Here is a 23573-nt window from a genome sequence, read left to right as displayed (position 1 = left end):
CAGTCTGTAGGTCACCTCTGAACTCCAAGTCTGCTGCGTTCAGAGTTTTATGTTTCTGCGATAGGCTAATAAGACAAATGCTATACATGGAACCCCGGACGTCAAGACTTATTCAGCCTTATCTGATGACTCCTAGAGCACCCGTCACGGTCATCATTGCTATAATGGCATTGATGCAAATTTTATGCTGTGTGATAGTTGGATTGCATCTTACAGGGCATTTTCAGGTTAGTGATAATATGAGCGATCCCCAGTTTTTCCACTGACGTTTGTTCTGAGTTTACATGTCATGTTGTTATCCGTCTTGATTCTAGGCAAACATGTCTGGATATCAAGTCTGTTTCACCGTAATCCCAAAATTGGCTGCTTTGTATTAGTTCACAAGAGTTTGCGCATTGTTTTGCACGCTGTTCAAATTCCCTTGCATAGATTTGAAACGGCGAAATGTTTTATCTAGTGGGATTTTATGTTGTAGGCTAATGGAAAATTGTTTCGTGAAACACAGATTCTTGTGGCGTTGCGTTATTCACACTTGGTATATTCACATCTGTGGCTGCTTTGTTGTGGAGAATGATTCAGGAGAGAAATCGCACGTTAGGTCTGTGGGCAGCGCATCAAACAGCTGGACGCTGCTATAGCTTTGTGATGCTTTGCTTTCCACCCACACAGATGTTCCAGGTGTTCGTTAACTTTGCTGTGTTACATCTTACAAGGTGTTAGATTTCACCATCAAAAAATGGTGATGGTTGCTCAGTGTTTAAGCGTAAACTACGGCCACCATTAAATGAGATTGTATTCTAGAAACTATTTTGAGGCCCTTATTATGACCGGTCATATAGGTTTAGTCAGATTTTTTTTTTTTTTTTTTTTTCGCATGCCCAAATTTCCGTCAATGAGTCCCGGGACACTGAAAGACCGGGGTACACGAAACTTGGTGGGCATGTAACCCCACATGGATAGCATGGAACCATCGTTTTTCGTTTTGATCTGTAGCCCCCCCGCTGGACTGGACCCCCCAAAGGAGGGTAGGGCAGACACAGTTTTCTGTGAATATCTCGAAAACCGTAGGGTTTAGGAGGACCATTTTTTTTTGTATGTTGATCTCAAGGGGTCATGTTAACCCATTTCACAACAGATACACACACACACACACATACATTCACAGTAATCATACGTATGACACATACTCACACAGTAGACATATGTACGCTTGCATGCACAGGCACATACGCAGGCACACACACAAGCACGCACACACACACACACACACACACACACACACACACACACACACACTCACACACACACACACATAACATAAACATAACACAAACAATCAAGAATTTCTCAGAATTATGAACAGGCAAGATGGAGGTGGGGTTGTATAAAATTAATTTTACATGTGAAATCTATGAACTAATCATGTTTTGGTACTTGTTGTCTAGCAGATACCAGTGAGAATTGAGTGTGGATAATGCAATTTAGTGAGACAGAATCATATAGGCCTTTCAGCGTGATTTCTTTTTGTGGAAAAAAGGTGCTGGACTGGGCGGCGGTCATATTTTGTACCGCTCTGCGGTACATCTAGTTTTAAGAGCCTTTGGATGAATTATGACTTAACGTTCAAATAAGGTCCTGTGCCTATTATGGCAGTTCTAATTTTGAAGACGAAATCCATTTTTCAAAAAACACTTCACTGATGTTTGTTTTTTTGTCCCTGATAGGTGCATGGGGTGGAAAGGAGCCCAGCTGTGGGAGAGATTCCAACTGAACCTCAGCAGAATCAGCATCAGTCCAGAAACCCTAAAAGGCAAAGGAGCAGGACCCCAGTGGCCTACCTGCCCATAAAACCTCCAAGCTCAAACGGCCAGCGTGAGTGTCCATAAAGGTCTCTTATTTAGGAGTGTCCTTATTCAAGTGTTGCAGTGTGTTTCTAGGTAGGTGAGATGGCCAGGGTGAGTGTCCAAGACAAGTCTCTCATTTAGGAGTGTAAGTGTTGCAGTGGTGAGATGGGACTTGTGGGGAATATTCTACAGCCTCTCACATTCCGGAGCCTTGTACACCTTCACAGACCCATCTTCCTGCCTTGTTTATAGTCAACAGTTTAACAGCGGTTTGTTATAAGCAAGTCTGAGGGACTGTTCCACTTCACAGTTGCCGGCTGTTATTTGTTTTTCACAGATAGGCTTATTGCTTTAAAGTGGAAATAGTTTCCAACCTGGGTCTGATTTTTAGATGTTTTTAAGCAACACCAAATTTGTAGGTTGAAAAATGCCATAGTTTCCCTTTAAGATTGTTAATGTATGGGCAATGTGTATCTATTTCCCAGGGTTGGAGCTGAATGAGGTTATAGTTAGAAGAAAAGTGAGTTTTTCATGTGTATTTGTAGAGTTTGTAAAGTGGCCCAGTCTGTATAGTGTGACCAGGACGGCTTTTGTCTTTAGGAGATGTCCACGCCACCATAGTCCACTGGAGTGCTGACCGAGGTCACCTTGCCCAGCTTCAGTACCATGATGGGCGGATTCTGTTCCGAAAGCCCGGTCAGTACTACGTGTACGCCCAAACCTGCTTTCGCTTCTACAATGAGCCAGAGGTGAGCCTTCCGTCTCGTCCGGAGTCCTCCAACCTGGGCCATCACGCGCTGCCCTCTCCCAGCCCGGTCCAGTTGATCCAGTACATTTTCCTGGAACGGCCCAATCGTGGTTCCCCCCTCCGATCGAGTGTGGTCATGAAGACCGGTAGCACACACCGCTGGAGGCCCAGTGGCTATCACATGTCCTGCCAGCACCAGGGAGGCGTGGTGGCTCTGCGAGCAGGAGATGGCCTCTACGTCAGCGTTTCCAATGCCTGGATGCTGGACCCTGAGGCAGAGGGCAGTTACTTTGGGGCGTTCAGGATAGCCGAGTGAAGTGCGCAGCTGGGCGGAGCTGGACAGACGGAACTGAGAGGAAACTGGACGTCTGGTCTGGACATGTGCTGATCATTGTGATATGTATGAATCCAACTTGATTGCATAATGACAGTGGTATCGAGAGACTGTATGGATGAACTGTGTGTGTGTGTGTGTGTGTGTGTGTGTGTGTCTGTGTGTCTGTCTGTGTCTGTGTGTGTGTGTGTGTGTGTGTGTGTGTGTGTCTGTGTGTGTGTGTGTGTGTGTGTGTGTGTGTGTGGTCCTTCAATGTGTTTTGTAATAGAGCCTTGTTTCACACCACAGCCTATATAGTTTAGCTCATAGTTTAGCTATTCTTAAGATCATAAGGAAAAAAGGATTTGTATAACAAAAACATAGACCAACCATGCAGAGGACATGAATGGAGTGCTACAGAGCTTGCCACTGGCCTGAAGATCGGGTTTTGTAGAATGTATGTACATTTTGTAGAATGTATGTAGGCTACATGTCAGAGAACGTAAGAACATTAGTATTGACCTTCATCTGATGAAAGTCAGAAATCTGTGGTATGTACTGTAGTTAGCTTTTGTCTTCAGTCTTAATTTATTTAGTTTGCTTTACCATAAACTAGACACAAATGAGTTTAAGATGTGCTTTGTTCCCTTAATTGTAAACATCTGTATTCAGGGCTAAAGGAGTAAATAATGAAGTGTGGTAGGGAGTCTGCTACCACCAGTAACAGACACGACATAAATATAAACATCTGATTAAACATTTAGCATTAAACTTCACTCAAGGTCTTTAAGGAATCCACAGTGTTGACGTGTAGTCGGAAACAACCTGTTTCCCAGATGACATGCCGAGAAGAACTGTTTTTCTCAAAGAGGAGGCGATGTCAGCAAATCTGTGCAAGTTGGATGCCGTAAAACATGAGTAAGCGTTCAGGGGGTGGCTTTTACAGGACAACTGCACTAAGCAAAAAGCAGTTCTTTTAAATCAGATCCGGAGTGTTTGGAGGCCATTACACAATCATCATGGCGGGTCTTGCTAAAGTTTCGCTGGTCTGCCTGTCGAGTCTTGTAGGGGTGCCTCTTGAGTTTTTTTTGTTAGTGATTTGTAGAGCTTCAGTGATGGCATTGACGTTTTAAAATTATCCTGTTGCGATGTAGTTATTTTTTGTTGTTTTCAATGTATGAGTTTTAGGCTTAATTCATTATAATGTTATGCCACCACTGCATTGCACATTTGTGTAGGTCATAATATTTGATGCTGAATCGTACACATACAGAGGGAGGGAGGGAGAGAGAGAGAGAGGGAGGGAGAGAGAGAGATACTGTATGTCAAATATTTAAACTTTGTATTTTTCATTTTGTGTACATTTTTAATTTTGTAACTTTTTCAGTCATGCCAATAAAGCTGACTCATTGGATGTCCACACTGACATTTCAAAACAATGCCTCGGAGAAGACCTGCAGGATGTTCTATTTTAGTGTTTGACTCAGTCCAGATGGCAGCCTCCTTACCTTACATGCCCTTAGAACAGTCATGTTAATCCGGAATGCTTTATCTGGCATTCCGCTGTCTCCACGCCACATTCACCCCACTCATCCGCATCACACCAGAATTATGACAGCACATTCCATTATAAAGACTGGTGTCATTTGTTCTGAAAGGAGGGATTTAACAAGTCTTTAACTGTACAGGGGGGCATTTTACAGTGTCCTAATTTTGTTATGTTTGCTTGTTAAAAACTTGATGTGTCCTGGATCACTTCCAAATAAGAAAAACAAAACAATTAGGGCAACACAAGGGAAGGAACTGAACGAGGCTGAATAAGAGATAAGTCCTTGGGGGATTACCCCACTTGGTCTTTTATGACGTCTGTTGCTTATAACCTTATTTTGGGCTCTGAAAACATGTGTTTTACATCCTGTGGATAGGGGGAAAGGCCTCATCCTACCCCAACATGTCAATCTGTTAGACACATGGTTCCCATTTTTAGGTTGTCCTGTTACACCCTTGACATAAAAAAATGCCGTCATTTTTGGTACGGTGTGATCATGGCACATATGTTTTGATTCTGACATTTTTAATGTGCAGTTGTTAGAGGTCACTCCATCCACAAGGAATTGTTCTTTGGTCTAGATAATATTCATCGTCTATAATAGGTCTTTGTCCAATATGTTAGAGGTATGGAATAGCCATGGTGCAAAACACTTTAAGGTGTCTGGTCTATGCCCGGGAAGCACACACAAACAGGAAGAAAAGAAAAAAACATATTAAACATCTGTATTTCATAAACATTTTCCCTGACAAGGAACTTTTCTTTCCACCCTAACATGGAAAAGTAATGAGTGTTGTGTGAACATTGGATGAACATTCTAATAATTCCACAGATTACAAAACTATAAACACATCTACCTCACCACCCCACTGAGGAACCACAAGACTGGAATTAAATGCGGAACAGGTCCAGATTTTTATAGTTTGTGATTTTTAAGTGTAGCCTACATGAGTTAAAGCTGAAAAAATAAAAAATTAAACCATAAAAGTATAATGTGCTAAAGGCTCAGTAACCTCCAATTGGAATGGAGAGCAATTCATAGATCTTTCTAGCAGGTGATAAACATGAATGACTCTTTCTAGGTGATGATCATGAATAAGTCTTTCTAGTATGTGATCATCATGAATAAGTCTTTCTAGGTGATCATCATGAATGAGTCTTTCTAGGTGATGATCATAAATAAGTCTTTAGTGATGATCATGAATAAGTCTTTCTAGTAGGTGATCATCATGAATGAGTCTTTCTAGGTGATCATCATGAATGAGTCTTTCTAGGTGATGATCATAAATAAGTCTTTAGTGATGATCATGAATAAGTCTTTCTAGTAGGTGATCATCATGAATGAGTCTTTCTCGGTGATGATCATGAATGAGTCGAAATTCTTTTATTTGGATAGCCCCTTGAGATGTACCATCTCGTTTTCGAGGGGGTCCATGACAAAATATAATAGAAACAAGACACACATATGGACACAATACATAACAGAAAAACAGAACATAACAAGACAATCAACACAATAAGAAACTCAAAACAAACAACAACAACAACAAAAACACACAGAGCTACAATTACAGCATAATAAGTAACACACAGAGCTACAATTACAGCATAATAAGTAACACACAGAGCTACAATTACAGCATAATAAGTAACACACAGAGCTACAATTACAGCATAATAAGTAACAGGGAATAATGAAGATTCAGAGTATATCCAAGTGTTACTGTAAATAAAAATGAGAAAAATGAAAAGAACAAAAATATTGAGTGGATCAGTAGCTAAAAAAATAAAGTGGTTCAGTAGCTAGAGAAGTATGAGAAAATAGTTAAAGTCTACATGTACAGTTAGTTTGAAAATGAGTTGCCAAGGCATGTTTGAACAGTCTGAAAGATGAGATGGAGCGAACATTTGCTGGTAAGTTATTCCAGTCAGAAGGTGCTTTCTAGGTGATGATCATGAATGAGTCTTTCTTGGTGATGATCATAAATAAGTCTTTAGTGATGATCATGAATGAGTCTTTCTAGCAGGTGACCATCATGTATAAGCCTGTGTGTTATTCAAACATTAACTCTTCAGCTGAGCTCCTTGGAGCTGACCCATCTCATGAAAGATGTATTTTTCTTCATAAACATACCCTAAATTATTTACCATCAACAAAATTATCCCTGATCATGTTTCATATAAAAATACCCTAAATTACTTATCATCGCAACAAAATTATCCCGAATCATATGGTTCAGTCAGTTAGCCTGTTAGTTTATACATCAATGTGCCAAAGTTCAATAAAAACAAATAATAAAATGTCTGATGAATGACTAGATTACATCAAAGAAAATCAGTATTAACTTAGGAGAGTGTCATGATTTATCACAATGCAAAAATCAGAGAGGAAAGTTAAAGTTGATGAAGTTCACAAAGTTTGTTGAGATGATGACCTTCAGTTTGAAAGTTAGCTGTCTGCTTGTTTGTTGGGAAACATGTTATTTACCATCAGAGACATCATAAAATGTGGCAATGATGTTGCAGCTTTATTGAAGATCACTTTATTGAAGATCGCTCAATACTCACTCATTCATGAGTTCCGCTTTTTGTTTTTTTGTTGTTATTGAGACAAAGTGCTTGCACAAGATAGTTGTTCTTGACTTAAAATCTAATATATGAATACCTTTCTCAGTTCCCTTAATACTTTAAACAACAATTACATTTAAACAACGTAAATTTAACAGTTTGCGTGGTCTGTATTTCTTCAGTAATTGGGGCTTAGTCAATTGTCATTGTACCATTGTCCACTAGATGGCAACAGAAGAATAGAGAAACAAACAATGGTGTCAGTAGGTCAAATCCATAGGCCAAATCTGCAGCCAGCACTCGGTCTAATGAAAGGTATCGTTGCTGAGACGAGTCAGCCAGACAGTTAAAACAGCAATTTCAGCAGTGTACACCCTTTCAGCTATAAACACACTTGTGTTGCCAAGGCATCTCCCGTAGCACAGAAAACAACATTGAGCTAATGGTAGGCTACCTCGGGGATAAACAAACATTGACATTTTGTAGAGGCACTACGCTAATATCTGATTGATAAATATTAATTACAACTTATCTGTATTGATTTTGAAGGTTTAAACCGGAAACGCTCTTGGAACAGATTGAAAGGGTCTGTATTAATATCTAACATACTTAATGAGATTCTTTTAAACTTTGCATTAAGGTCTACCAGTAAATCAGCGAATGGCAAGGGTTTGTTTTCCCATCTCTTTTAAAATGTAGCATGTCAGTCAACAGGCTTTTGGGGTGAAACTAGCAGGTTGTGAGGAAGACCTGGAATATTTGTATAGACCTACTCATGGTTAAAGGAACCGTATGTAAGATTGTGGCCAAAACTGGTACTACAATCACTTTCAAATTACTGTAGAGCGGTGTATCTCCTTCCCCTCCCCTCTGACTGGCAGAGTTGGCAACCGGATGACGAAACACTACTGACTTTGTGATTAGTAGATAGGTGGAGGGTGGCGCATTAGGCCAAAACACAACATGACAACATCAACATCAGTTGAGGGCTGCAACTTCACTTTATAAATGACAATATCCTGGCCAGACTACTGTTGTCAGTGATATAAGTATTTGAAATGAACATGATTTCTTAATGTCTAGTGACATATCAGGGCAATTTTATGATTAATTGAAATACATTTTTTACATACGGTTCCTTTAAGTTGGGGGCCTTACCAACACCAAGAACATATGACCTGGTGTGCATAGTTAAACCTAATTATGATTATGACTGAATAATTTAGGTTTTGAAAGTTAAAGCCTGTACTCTAATGCAACAGACACAGAGCATGCAAGAAAAGCCGACATGAAGGGTGTTCTATACACGTCAGTCTGCAAGAGTGGGTATCCTGATCAATAGCTTGGTGAATGTGGCTGAGGTGATTGTTAAAAGTGATCACGCTTATTATTGGGAGGAGGGTTCATGAACATATTCACACTCTCGCTTAATGTTATTGTGCCATTACATGCAAAATTGCCATCAATAAATGCAAACATTTAGAACTAGGCAATTCACACAACTTCTAGCGCCAATAGGGATGGAATAATACATTTAAGCACCGCCTGTAGGCCTACTCACAAGACCCTTTGCCAGATCACTGGACCGTGTACTGACAGTGCAAATGCTCATCATAATGTACTTCCTGATGGTTGGTGGCCTACAGGGTGTGCAGTATGACTAGTACAAGTGTGGGGATCTGTCCTGTCTGGCTGTGGTGCTGAAATGGTCTATATAAATAATGCAAATGTCTCTATTGTAAATTGCAAACTATGTAACAATTGTAATTTCACATCACTACTATCTTATAAAGAAAAGCATTGTGTTGAATTAATACATCATGTGATGTGGTGGTTTAGACTCTTGTAGGTTGTGAAACAGGGAGTTTGTGCTCTGCTGATACTATTTGCATAGTCAGGGTTGGGTGCTTTTTCAGATCCCCAAATAGACCAACTCCACTACCAGATGTTTAACTGTCTCAAGAAAAAACAAGGGCAATGTATTTTAAACAGTTTTTTATAATAAGGTGTACAGTATAGAAATCTTCAACATGGCTGTTTTAGATTGAAAGTTGTGTTTCAGCAACTAAATTACTGAATATGTTCAGCATCACTTGACATGTTGCTACTTAAAAAAAGACACACACTGAAGTTCACCTTTTATTTTAGAGCCTAAAAATGGACAAAAAAAGACATTTTTTATCAGGGACAGCATTTCAGCATGACTGGAAGAAAATACATAAAATTGGAATAAAAAAGACAAAGAACAAAAACTGCAGCACAGCATGTGATTAAGCTGCCTATAGTGGCGCTCCACATGAGGACTTAATGCCAAGAGAGCAGCCGCCTGATCAGAATAGAGACTGGACCCTACTGAGAGCAGTCTGCTCTGCTCAGGGCTTTAGTGATCAATTACTAAAGTAATACCGGTAGTAAACAATTACTCAAGCATCTTAAATCTGACAGTTGTAAATGCTTTCACTAACTAACCATTCAGTTATTCTGTGTTGTGTGTTATCTGTCTTGCTTTGCTGTACTTGTCTTGCAATTTAATATTCCCAGTGTTATGTATGTTTTTGTTGAACCTGTCTTTCCTGTACTTATTCTATGTTTTATCTTATTTTTGTGCAATGTCTATATGTCTATGTTTCTATGTCAGGGCTCCCTTGTAAAAGAGGCTGAAAGTCTCAGTGGGCTTCACCTGGTTAAATAAAGGTGAAATAATGAGAAAAAATATAGTCAAATGCAGTATCCAGTGGAAATGCAAATGATAAAAAAGATTCCTGTAATGGAGAGATTATTGGAGTTTGTTGGTGTTTGTTGGTATTTTTTGGTGTTTGTCGGGGCGGTGTGCAAGCACCTTTAGCGTCTTGTGTGTGTGTGATAGCTGTGTGCAGCTCAGTGTGACGTCAGGAAGCTGATTTCCATAGAGATGCTAGTTTGCATGCTCTCCCCGTATCTTCATGTTTTTAGAGCGGCTAAGGGCTTCATGACTGACTACTGTCCTCATCATCCACAACAATGGCGTTCATCACCCTCTTCATCTCCTCTCTGCTCCTCTACATCCAAGGTGAGTTTGGGAGTTGGAGTGCTGACACATCTACACACTGGCACATGTTGCTGTGATGCAGTACAATTATTATGCGCCATGTAAACACTCTACTGTAGTATTTACTAAACTAGTTTGTTTACACAAACAATATTCTGATATTGCTTCTTTCTTTCTTTAGACTCCAGGGCACAGGTGACCGTTACTCAAACTCCAGCCATATCGACCAGTCCAGGAGACACAGTCACAATCAGCTGTAAACGCAGTGGAAGTATTAATTATGACTGTAGTCCAAAATGCATCTCCTGGTACCAACAGCAGTCTGGAGAGAAACCCAAACTCCTCATCTATAGAGTGAACAGCCTCCAGTCTGGTATTCCATCTCGGTTTAGTGGCAGTGGATCTGGGAATGACTTCAGTCTGACCATCAGTGGAGTCCAGAGAGAAGATGCAGGACATTATTACTGCATGAGTGCTCATAGAATTGATAGCAGTACTTGGGTGTCTACACAGTGATACGGACTCTTACAAAAACCTCAACCTCTCTCAGTCAGTCAGGTGGCACAGTGAGTGTAGTCAACTGCTGCAGGTGGAGCCCCCTGCTGGTGGTGCAGAGTGAAGTCAGAACCTAATCATGATATTACACCTGATCCTCTTCAGAAGATAATACCATATCAGACAATATATTCTTAAGTTGATTATATAGATTGCTATTATATATATTATATATTGCTCTTGGGTGCTCCTTGTTGGTGCCCCCCACCCAATCCCAATCCTCCCCCACCTTTCTTATGCAGCCCTTGCCACTTAATCTACTAAACCCCTCTTCTACTGCACTTTTTACCCCCCCATTAATGCACAAATAGGCTGACACCAGACATAATTTCACTGCATTTCTTACTTCCAGTAACTATATGCATGTGACAATAAACTTCCTTGTATCCTTGTATTGCTTATTGATTGCCATATGCTATTAGTGATGATAAAGTACCTCACCATGGAAGGATCCAAACAATGACTAAAGAGGGGGGGGGGGGGGTTGTATTTCATATGCCTCCCCTAAAGTATGTGTTCCTTTCATTTATATATTTAACAGACACGTTTATCCAAATTGACTTACATGTTACATTGTCCTGGGAGCAACGTGGGGTTGAGTACCTTGCTCAAGGGCACAACAGTTGGGAAATGTGTTTAAAGTGTATTTTGACCTGTGTGTGTAGCCATCAGTGGCGGACATTACTTGAGTACATTTACTCAATTACTGTACTTAAGTCGCTTTTTTACTTGAGTATTTCAATTTTGTTAAACTTTTTACTTTTACTCCAGTACATTTCTAGGCCAAATATCTTACTTTTTACTCAACTACATTTTGTGACAGCTGAAGTACAGCTGAAGTTCCTTTTGGAAAAAAGACTGCACAAATACATGTGTACTTACATGTGTATTTTCTATTAAGTGAGCTAGGCTTTAAATAATGGTGTTGCCTAACCTATGTTGTTGTTATATCCACTATTTACTGTACCTTGTTGACCCCTTGACCATAACTAGCCTCATGATGCCATCAAGCAAATGATGATAGACAATGAGACAATGGTAGATATATAATGATAGACAATGATAGACAATCTGACACTATCAAACACAAAACCGAAAGTGTAAAGCATTCAACAAAGCAAAAAGTGGTTACTTTGAAGTATCTAAGACATCACATAAGGAGAAAGGCTCAAGGAATGCCTATGTCTGTGCCTAATAATTTCATAGTAAATGCAACTGTATTAGTCGTAATACATTTCAGGACTTTTACTTTCAATACTTAAGTACATTTGAAGGCAAGTACTTTTGTACTTTCACTCAAGTGAAAATGTAAGAGAACTTCTACTTTTACTGGAGTAACATTTAACCATGTGTATCTCTACTTTCACTCAAGTACAGGATTTGTGTACTTTGTCCACCACTGGTACCCATAGTGCATGTGTGCTATATTGTAATTTGACCTGAAGTCTATTTTGAATTGGTTGTTGTATTGCAGTGTAAAATACCAACTGTAATTTTACTACCTTTGATAAATATGAACAGCTAGTGCAATAAAACGGATTATCTTTAAGTGAGATTACATTGAACATGCAACATTCAATGGAAATAAAGTAAATCGTATCTCCTAAAAAAATGGAAAATATACTGGTATTGCTCCTACATGTTTAGAACTGCTGTTCTACTGTATTCTCCAACCCTTTCCAAGTCAACTGAAGTAAGTGAGGGATCATAAATTCTTCCATGAGAAATATTTCCACGTGTGCAATCTTCCACTACTTCTTCGTTGGGTTTAGATGGTAATCTGGATTTTGCACTTGTGTTGCTGATGCCCTGTGATAGCAGCAGTGAGTGTGTGTCTGTTTCACACACCCTGCAGGTCAGGAGAGAGAAATCTGTACAGTGTTTAAGATGCTGCATACATTTGATGATGATTCAAACAGACCTGACGTTTACATGTAGAAGCATCTCAAGGACCATTGATAGAAACAGGAGGCACCAGAGCTCAATTGCAAACAACATAACAAAGAGTTTGAATACTTATGTAAATAGAATATTTCAGTCTTTTATTTTTTTTATAAATTTACAAAACACTGCAAACACCTGCTCTTTTGTGGAGTGTTGGAGTATTGTGTGTAGATTGATGAGAAAAAAATGAATTGTCAATCCATTTTAAGATGAGTCTGAAAAATAACAAAATGTGGAAAACTGGAAAGGGTCTGAAAACTTTCCGGTTGCACTGTATATCATTATGCAACTTTTGGGGGAAACCAATATCTTAGAGGAGGGGGTGTATAACTTCATGAGATATGATATGACATAATACGAATGACTATGTTTTAAATAATTATATTTAAAATCAATCAAAATATACAGTAATTAAAACAGCATTTAAAAAGTCAAAATATTAAAGATCTGTGTGGACACATACCCAGTTAATTTCAATGGCACTATGCCTTATACGGCAATGACATTTGATCTAACCAAGATTAATATTCTGATGGCCCAGCCACTGATTTTGCAACTGTTGCAGCTGTCAGAAATAAATATAGCAGCCACAGCAAAAATGTTGTTGTCAAAGCTGCCATGTTCAGATGTGTGTGTGAATAAGTAACTTGATCAGACACACCCCATATTACCTTGTATGGGACAGGGTCTTATTGCTGAATTTACAATCTGGCTAGGCACTGCTGGCAGTCAAAACGGGTTAGCTTTACGATCCGAGGGGTAAGTAAATGTCTTTTGAAATATCTTTAATTATTTATATACTTGCATGCGCACTAATAAAATAATTTGGCAGAGTCTGTGGGACATTTAAATAAGCACTTGTGTAAAGGTTGTAGACGTTGAAAGATATGACATTGAATTGATCTAATCCAGTAATGGAGTTTATGATGAAGTCTTGTATCAAATTAATAACTGTAAAACTTTGCAATCTTAGTTGCCATATATCTGTAGACTTCTAAATTGTTTATAAAATGGCTCAGAGAGCTACTAGGAGACTAGTAATAACTTCAAACAGGTGATCTTTTGAAGTGGGTGTGAAGTCAACAAAGGAAAGTAACAAAGACACTATGTTTAAAGGAATATATGAAAAGACCTTCAATTAAACATGGCAACTAGCCCATGTGTTTTTTTTACTAGGTATGTTTAATTAAAGGCTTTTTTTTGTTTCTTAATATCAGTTGTAACAGCACAGTATTTCTTGTATTTTCCTGTATTTTAACAGCAGAGTATTCTTGTATTTTCAGACCATTTAGATGCTGCTCTGTAAATTTGTTTTGTTTGACCCATATAATATAACACTGCAAGAATAACCAATGATTTGGTTTGGTCAGACACATAGGAAACAGGATTGCCACATTGATACAGCTCAATTTATATGTAAATAATGTATTTCTAATCTAGAGGGGAACATTATTTTAGAAACGTAGGATCTATTTATAATAACTTATTTGGGAATATGATACTGCCAGTAGTAAATGCTTAGGGGGAGGCTTGATAGCTGGCTGTAACACTGGCAATAAATAATTTACTTAGGAAGTCATAACAAGATGCTGACAGAGTGTCGACAACATGACAAGGAGAGAAGTTGTTGAGCACTGGCCAAACCCCCTCCACAGTCATCTGCTCTTAAATGCAGTTTCTCCTCTTACACCCAAATGTTTCATCACCAGGGTTTCAAGGTCCCATGCCACAACTATTCATTAATTAGAGTGCATGAAAATGCAATCTACTGTTATCCGATTTCTTATTATTATGACCGCCGTGCAGCGAGCAGCCGGAGACAGTTTTCTGTGAATATCTCGAGAACCGTAGGGCCTAGGAGGTCCACCTTTTTTTTGTATGTTGGTCTTAAGGGGGCATGTCAACCTATCCCATTACCAGGGTCGGACTGGGAGCAAAATTCGGCCCTGGCAATTTTCTCCAGGACCGGCCCACCACTGGACCAACCACACCCCCGCCCCCCCCCCCCCCCCCCCAAAAAAAAAAAATTCCCCAATTACAAACAGATAGTATTATGCTGTAGCAACACTTCATAAACTAAACCCAAACATTTAGATTTGGACCTATAGCCTAATCACAATAACACAGGGGTCAGGGGGTGTCTCTCCGGGGTTTTTAATGTGCTAATCACACCGTTTTGAACTGTTTTGAAATTGAGAGGGACAGGATTCAGGGATAGGCTACTAAAGACAGGCTCATCTTCTGTCTGTCTCACGTCATGTTACCCCATGCATTAAACCACATGTCACTGCTTGACTAAATGAAAAATATAGGCTAGCCTACTGAACATGGACATCGTCATAGTTGACAGAAATTACGTTTTGTGCCAACATGTAGGCACACAAACACAGCCTTTATTTGGTGCAAATCTTCTCCTAACTTTGGTTATAGTCCGCGATTCACATTAACTGTAGGCTATCATCACAAGTGTATAGCCTACTAAAAGTTGTTGCACTAGTTTGTGTGCCGTCATCACATTTTGCAATACCTTCGTTACTAACCTACCAGTTGATAGCCTACTTTTTACCTGCATCGACTCGCGATTGATTGTGCATCTAATGTAACACTCGGTGGAGAGACCACTTTCCAAGTTTCACTTTCACTGTCGTTGTGAGCTAAAAGGATAGGCCTACTATATGGGAAATACTTTGAAGTTCCTTTTGAGTAGGATCAGCTCCAAAAATGAATGGGTTTTCTTTAACCTGTGCTACTTTTCCACCAAGTTGTGCGAAAATTGTAGGCTACCCGTAGTTTTTTTTATGTTGACAGAACCGCACTACAGTAGCCTACGTGGTGCAGTAGGCCTACTGTAAATGAGCTCTTGGTAGCGCGTGCAACTAACGTCTATAAAAACAATATATTTATGGAATAAAACTAGACCTCTGTTTGCTGTTTACGGTTAAACTGCAATGATGTGAACACTTATACAGCCTAGGCTACCATGCACTCGAACTAGCGGCTGCTTGGACAAATCCACTTGAGGGGTGGGGCAGGGGGGCGCGATCGGAACACACACTGAACCTGTCATGAAGAGGCCAAAATGATTGACCTGTCACCCCCCAAGCCAAATGGATGCAACTGCATTTATAGGCTAGACCTAGGCCTACATGGCGGGCCGCAAATAGACGAAATAACTTTTAAAAAAAAAGAAAATCCCGCAGGTCACCGGCCCACCGGGCATTTGCCCGGTTGTACATATTACCAGTCCGAGCCTGCCCATTACCACTTATTTCATGTATAGCGCCACCTAGTTAAAAATTAAAAAGCAAAACTTTAGGTGTTTTCATCACAATATCTCTGGCTGACATGGTCAAAACTGCATGAAATTGAAAGTGTAGGATCATTATGACACCCTCCGAATGCATGCCAAGTTTCGTGGACTTTCGTTCATGGGGGGCCTTACAATAAAATAATTTATGTGTACATTTAGTGACCGTACACCAACAAGGATTCCCGGGACACTGAAAGACCGGGGTACACGAAATTTGGTGGGCATGTAACCCCACATGGATAGCATGAAACCATCGCTTTTCGTTTTGATCTGTAGCCCCCCCGCTGGACTGGACCCCCCGAAAGGAGGGTAGGGCAGACACAGTTTTCTGTGAATATCTTGAGAACCGTAGGGCCTAGGATGACCAATTTTTTGCGTATGTTTGCCTCCAGGGGTCATGTAAACCCATTCCATATGCACACATATGCATAAACAGATACACACGCACACACAAACATTCACAGTAATCCTACGTATGACACATACTCACACAGTAGACATATATACGCATGCATGCACATGCACACACACAGGCACATACTGTAAACAGGCAAACACACAAGCACATGCACATGCACGCACACACACCCACCCACACACCCACCCACACATAAACATAAACATGTACATGCACACAATTCAAGAATTTCTCAGAATTATGAACAGACAAGATGGGGGTGGGGTTGTATAAAATGTATATTACATGTGAAATCTATGAACTAATCATGGTACTTGTTGTCTAGCAGATACCAGTGAGAATTGAGTGTGCATAATGCAATTCAGTGAGACAGTTAGAATCATATATGCCTTTCAGCGTGACTTATTTTTGTGGAAAACATGTGCTGGACTGGGCGGCGGTCATATTTTGTACCGCTCTGCGGTACATGTAGTTATTCTTTTTCCGCGTTTAATGCGGCTTCAACCGTTTAATGTAGAAACTTCATTCAAACTGCGTTACGTAGGTCTTACTTAGGACAGGTGTGGAATGTATTTTTCATATTTGTAACTTTTATACTTTTTGAACTATTAATTAAAAACTATTAAAAATTTCCCCATAGACTTAACATTGGCGATTATGGCATCACAATAGGGCACTTAGAATCCTATGCCAAGTGTTCCGGCCAGAGCCATATGGTTCCGGCCACCTCCAGCAACTGTCTGTCTCAGGCTTTAAGCATACAATCTGGCTCTCTTAAGACTACAGATCCTGTTCAACTGTTTCCTCTGCCCACAACTGTTTCAAAATAAAAGTCTCCACTACAATAATTCCCTATTAAATAATTTAACCATTTAAACTATCCAACTATTTAACTGTTCAACTATTCCAACTGTCAGTTATCATCCACTATGCCTCTAGCCTACTATATTAAAACACCACCTACCTAGCAACCAATTTAGCAACCATTGAAATTAAGCATCTACTGTATGTCAGTTTCCATAGCAACCAAGATGATTATACTAGCAAACCACTGTAGTAACTCCTTTATTTCTGATAGTAGCCACCATGGACACCCTAGCAACAACCTAGCAACGACTTCAAGTACCCTAGCAACAGCCTAGCAACCACATTCACAGTTAAAACCTAGCAACCAACATCATTAACCTAGCAACGAGCATAGCAACCACCATAACTACTCTAGCAACAGTCAGTTGTCATCAACTTTGACTCCCGTCAACTGTTTCCTCTCCCCACAACTGTTTCAAAATAAAAGTCTTCACTGCTATAATTCCCTATGAAATATTTGAACCATTTAAACTATCCAACTATTTAACTGTTCAGCCAATCCAACTGTCAGTTGTCATCAGCTATGACTCCCGCCAATTGTGTCCTCTGCCCACAACTGTTTGGCAGCCTGGGCTTTTCAGTCAACTAGTGTGATCAACTTCCAATCTACATTCAACTTTTAAACTGTCTACTTTTAAACTATCAACTTTTATTAAGCTGTGCAACCACCATGTCTGTCCTAGCGTCATTTTCATGCACTCGTAATTCCCTGGAATTACATTCTCTAGTTTCGTTATAATCCTTGATGTCCTTTGATTGAGTTTGTAACATTATTTGGGTTGGAAATGCCTTGGCTTTTCTTTTACAGATTGTGTGATGCGCACATGGCGGTCAGCTTGGTGAAGTGGGAGTTCACCAAGGCCACTGTCACCGACTTGGTCTGATGTTCCTCTGGTGGTCTGGATTTTTTTTCTTCCTTCCCTGTCATATTCAAATTAGAGATTGATGCACTATTTTGCTATTTTTCTGTTTTATTTTTGTCTTTTTCTGGTTGACGCTTCGTCAAGAGCATCTTGCCCTTGAATGGTAGCTTTGTCTGTGGGTGTTCTCCTTGGTCTTTTCTACTGTATCTCTAAGTACAACTCTTAAAACTTGCTTCTCCAGGTGCCAGGGGTTACTGGGTTGCTCGGTGGAGATGGTAGTCTGATCATTGGGGGGGTTCACAGTTTTGGTAAGTTTATTACAATGTACAGATTATTGTGCCGGGTATTTTGTCTAATGGCCTCCTTACACCAAACAACTTTGACAAGATTTTGAAAGATTGTAGTCTTCTGAGTAAAGCTTGAATGGGGGGCATTAGTTAAAAGACTACAATCTTTCAAGAATTTTTCCCGAATCTTGTCAAAGTTGTTTGGTGTAAGGAGGCCATTAGATATTATTGAGTTTAGATGGGCTGGGGTTAAGTTGTGAATGTTGTCTGCTTTGATGTTTTGATTTCACGGTGGAACCCTGCTTTTATGGGGCGGGGTGTCACAGCCCCCGTGGTGGGGTGCCTGTTGTCACTACTCCTCGGTCTGCAGTATTCCACCTAGTGGTCCCCGTGTTGTGGTGTGCTTTGTGTGCGTGTATGTCTTGCAGGGCTGCTTGCAGTGGTAATCAGCTGGATGCGTTACGCCTGGGCCTGTTGTAACCTACCTTTATGAACTCAGCTGACAGTGGGCTTTTCTCAAAGTCAAGGGACGTTGATAGTATTTTGTGAGAGGTGGTGCTGATCATATTATGGGGGGTTCGGGGGTGTATCCCCCGGGAAAATTTTGAAATTCTGGCTGTTAAATATACCCTTTTAACGCAGTTTGGAAGGGGCATACAAACTTTAACAGAACAAGCAGGGCCCGTTTTCTGTCTGACTCAGGTGACGTGAACATTGGCTACCTGCATGATAAGGTTTTCACTTCACTGCTGTTATACCTTGCATGGAGACATATTTCACGTTAATAGTGCAGCAGATTAGTGAAATAATCGTTCACTTTGTGATACAAGCATCAAATTTGGCACAAATATTCTTTGGGACCCACTTTATCCAAAAAGCACATTAGCCACTCAAAAAATCCAATATGGCCGCCATTTTCCAAGATGGCCACCATTGAAAGCCATTATACTTGGTTTTTGACTTGGATTAGGATTGGATAATCACATTTTGATGATCTTAGGTCTGAACTTTCCAATTCTACGATAAAATGTCAAAGAATGTGTTAAATTGTGAAGATAGACACAATTAATGGGAATCATAGCACATTTTAGTACTAATTTTAGCATAATTAAATTGTTTTTTGTTAATAAAACATATGTTGGTTAGGTTACTTCAGCAGGGGCAGGGGGCTAAGTAAGTGCATGTTCAGCAGGGGCAGGAGGACTAAGTAAGTGCATGTTCTTTTTTCAGTTTAATATATATATGTACTTTATATTACAGGAAATTAGCAGGAAAGAAAGACAGGGCTGGGTTGGGAAATGATCACTAGTTTAAACTGACCTTCAGCAGGGGCAGGAGGGCTAATTTAGTGCATGTGTTTGTTTAAATATATGTAACAGAGGTCGTAATTCGTCCACCGCTGACGGCCCTCGAACCCGCCACCTCAACACACACCGGCATGGGAGTCGAACGCTCTAACCCAGTGGTCCCCAAACTTTTTCTTCCGAGGGCCAGCTCACTATGCCTGGCTCTAAGAGAGGGCCAGAGACTCGGAGTATATCAGTAAACATAAATAGCTTAGTGCTGTGAACAACAACAGTCTACCTTAGTTGAATATTCCATTACATTTAATCATAGGCTACTGCAATTTAATACCATTGTTAGCTGTGTTTATATTGCCATCATGCCATGTAAAATGTAGCTCAAATGAAATAATACTAATAAAAAGACTATAGCATTCCCAAAAGTATTAGCAGGGAGTCCCAAAAGTATATTTTATTTAAAATGTGTGAACTTTGAACTCTGTGTCTTTGCATACACAGCTCAAGTTGTGAACAAGCAATATCCTATAAATAATTTAAAGTTCTCATACTATGAGAGTTTTATAAAATGCTGCCAAAAACATCTGGAATGACCACCATTCTAACTTTCACTCACCTGATGAGAACTTTGTGAATTGTGAATTTGGATGAACATTTTAACGAGTTAATAAGTCCCAGAAATATGACTTGAATAGAAGTTAGTTAGTTATTAACAATTAATTGAAAAACTTTTAGAATACTTTGAGCACTGATGCAGTCAGCATAGGCCTCTTACATTGTTTGCAGGTATAGGCCTACATTTCATTCCGTTTTCGATGGTAAACACGAAACAGCGCCAAAACAACCACCAGTGGACAAAAAGAGTATTACACGTGTACTGTTAAGACTCGCCATAGAGAATGAATGGGGGAAATTACGGAGGTTATAGTTTGACATGTCGTACTCCCGTGCGGGCCAGATGCTATATACCACAGACATGTTTTGGGGGGCCACCCAAAATGAGGTGGCGGGCCGTAGTTTGGGGACCACTGCTCTAACCACTGAGCTAAAATCCCAGGCTTCCAACTCAGCGGTTAGAAGCGTTCTTAAGGTTAGGGGTGTGAGGATTTACACATGCAACTAGCATGCTAGCTCAGTTCGCCTCCGTTACACTCACCTCCCTAAATCCTCACTCCCATGATCCGGGTCTACGGCACCACTGTAACAGAGGTCGTAATTCGTCCGCCGCTCACAGCCCTCGAACCCGCCACGTCAACACACACCGGCAGGCATGGGAGTCGAACGCTCTAACCACTGAGCTAAAAGCCCAGGCTTCCAACTCAGTGGTTAGAAGCGTTCTTAAGGTTAGGGGTGTGAGGATTTAAACGTGCAACTAGCATGCTAGCTCAGTTCGCCTCTGTTAATATATATATTAAATATATATATTACTTCAATATAACAACAAAGACTAACAGGAAATGTGTGGGAAACAGAGACAGGGCTCCAGTAACGTCTAGTGATGCCTCTGCTCTGTAGCTAGCCATATCAGAATGTCTGCATTACAAATTAATTTAATCATTGCATTTGCAGGCACACAACGGATTACACTCAAGACTAATGCAGTAGCATTTACATCTTCCCAGACATTCAATCTTGACACATTTAGTCAATTGTTGACAGCTCTCAGCAATTGGTGGGAGTGTCATCCACACTACTTGCCAAATGTCACCTTCTTTCCTCCAACCCCAGTTGGCAGGACTCTCCATATTCATTTGATATATACTTGCCTGATGCCAGATACAGACAGCTTGATAGGTTGCACACTTCACATGCTTAGCAAGAGATGTCCTTGTTGGTGGAATAGCATCATAGGACCTCTGCTTCCGTGCAAACAGGTCAAGTCTTGTTTCATCAACTCCATCAGCAGTGCTGTTCTTGTTGTACACTTCAAGTGTGCTGAGATCCACATCATCTGTTACTGGTGGGTATCAGCTTCTCAAAGACATTAGACACTTCAGGGCACACTTCTCAGGATTGCCAGGCAGTCCATTTGCCTCTACCACGAAAGGCTAACACAACATCACAACCAGTGAGGGAATGGACAAAAAGCATGCCATCTGACAGACTTACCATGACCAAATTCAATCCACAGCTCCTCAAAGCCTGCATCCCGTAAAGTCCCAAAAACACTGAGTGCAATAGCAAGAATATCTGTGTCACAGGCCTTAATCAACACAGATTTCTTCTGTTGCGCATGTAACGGACGCCAGCTACCTTAGCTGTGTGCGTGGAACGTTGGGAAACCTCACTCCTGGGCCTTAGTACTACCTTAGTAGCCCGGGCTTTTAGCTCAATTGTCAGCACGCTCAACTTCCAATCCGAGGTGCTGCTGTTCGCAGGTTCGAGTCCAGGCATGTGCAGGGCTGAATCGCGCAGGTTCAACACAACGCAGGTTACACACAACTGCATGAAGGGCATGCAGAAATATTCTAGTGTCAGCCTCTTCATGGTTACAAGGACTTACGCCTTCCAGGCTGTCAGGTTTATGCAAAGAACATTTTCTTCTTTGGTCACAATCACCACATTGTCTGGACAGCAGGTCACTATTAGGTAAGCTAGAAACCCAAAAAGTTCAGTCTTTTTGTCATTGTCTCGCAGGAAGCTTTTCCAGTTAGGTGGTACTTTGGTTTTGTCAGACACTCTACGTCTGCCGCCCTGCCTCATTTTGATCGTGTTTCAGCCTTCAGACTGAAATTGCAGTAGACGTCAAATACGATGTCTGTACTAGCATACTTTGATAGGCATGTATCTTTGGAATAACCTCTTAAACAGCATATTCTTCAAATGTCACTGATGCCTTTGGAGACAATGAATAAACAAGAGAAGACTCATCCTTTGTCTGGAGGAGAAATAAGAGTTTCTAGAATGTTGACAAGCTTCGACTTCTGACCAATGTGAAGTTTCCCGGATCCGCTCAATGACGCAGGGAAAGACCGGTTTTCATGCTTAAAGAATTTGCTTCTTACAGTCACCTGTACCTGAGTCAGTGATGTTCTTTTTAATTGGTTTGTAGAAGGAAGCCTAATCACCCAAACCATTGAAAAAGTCTTTGAGAGAAACCTTACCTTTCTCAAGATGTGGGCCAACAAGCTCAGCGGCACTAGGGTATGCAATGGCTTTTGACTCTAGCGTGAGAAGATCTCTGGACTCCTAAAAAGGGTTGCCCAAGTCCTTCATCACACCAAACAACTTCTGGCACCACCATCACCTTTGACAATTTCATTGGCCTGTTCATGGGCTTGATCAAAAGCCAATCCAGAAAACTCTTTGTGGGTCTTGTGGACGACAAAGTTCCCTTGCTGAAATTCATTGGCCAACTGAGGATGTCTTGTAAAGAGACCATGTCTCTAAGGTGTATGGAAAGCCATCTAGCATAGTTGACATAATTGTTTGCAAAGAGGAAGGGGATGAGTGCAGACAATGATTGACAATACAAAGAGAAGTTTGCTTTTCTGAAAGACCTGATCAAAGAGATCACCAATTGCATTGACATCACAAGCTCCCAGAATTGAAACTGTGGACTCTTCATCTGCCTCTTCTTACACCAGTCTTCCCAACTTAAAGAAGTATGGCCTTGATCGATATTTGAGGGAGAGAATAAATGATATTCAAGTGAGAAAGAGGATCAACGATATTCGAGAGTGAGCTTCGATAAACAATTTTCGAGTGCAGTCCAACTTTTTCTGGCCACCATCTTGGGAACTAGCCTTGAAATAGATTTCTTTCTTTGCACCATTTATTTTGCCATGTTAAAATACATACAAATTGATGCCTAGATCATGTAAATACGTCCAGCCATTAAAGTTCTACAGCAAAAACGTTTTTCTTACATTTGATGTGGCGGCCATCTTGAAAAATGGCCGCCATGTTGGATTTTCAGGTGGCTAATGTGCTTTCCTCAAAAAGTAGGTTCTAGTGATTATTCATGCCAATTTTGGT

General features: G+C 40.4%; 1 protein-coding gene and 1 gene segment (V, D, J or C); both read left to right on the top strand.

Moving 5' to 3' along the window:
* The first annotated feature begins 48 nt into the window (after positions 1-48).
* LOC143141895 (tumor necrosis factor ligand superfamily member 11-like) lies at positions 49-3072 on the top strand. Its single transcript, XM_076302575.1, has 3 exons — positions 49-227; positions 1725-1872; positions 2445-3072. The coding sequence occupies exons 1-3, from the start codon at positions 78-80 to the stop codon at positions 2906-2908; spliced, it is 762 nt and encodes a 253-aa protein (XP_076158690.1). The 5' UTR covers positions 49-77; the 3' UTR covers positions 2909-3072.
* Positions 3073-10004: 6932 nt separating this feature from the next.
* On the top strand, positions 10005-10815 carry LOC143141894 (immunoglobulin kappa variable 1-39-like). The segment is given in 2 exon segments: positions 10005-10071; positions 10232-10815. Coding segments are annotated over 2 exon segments (384 nt in total).
* Positions 10816-23573: the final 12758 nt, after the last annotated feature.

This window comes from Alosa pseudoharengus, unplaced genomic scaffold (genome assembly GCF_046254945.1).
Source record: "Alosa pseudoharengus isolate Yale_2024_CS ecotype anadromous, Long Island Sound unplaced genomic scaffold, YU_APseudo_1.1 YU_APseudo_1.1_scf_24, whole genome shotgun sequence".
In the NCBI taxonomy this organism is placed as follows: domain Eukaryota; kingdom Metazoa; phylum Chordata; class Actinopteri; order Clupeiformes; family Clupeidae; genus Alosa; species Alosa pseudoharengus.
Note: the sequence above shows the minus strand (reverse complement) of the source record. Positions and strands in the feature narration are given on the sequence as shown.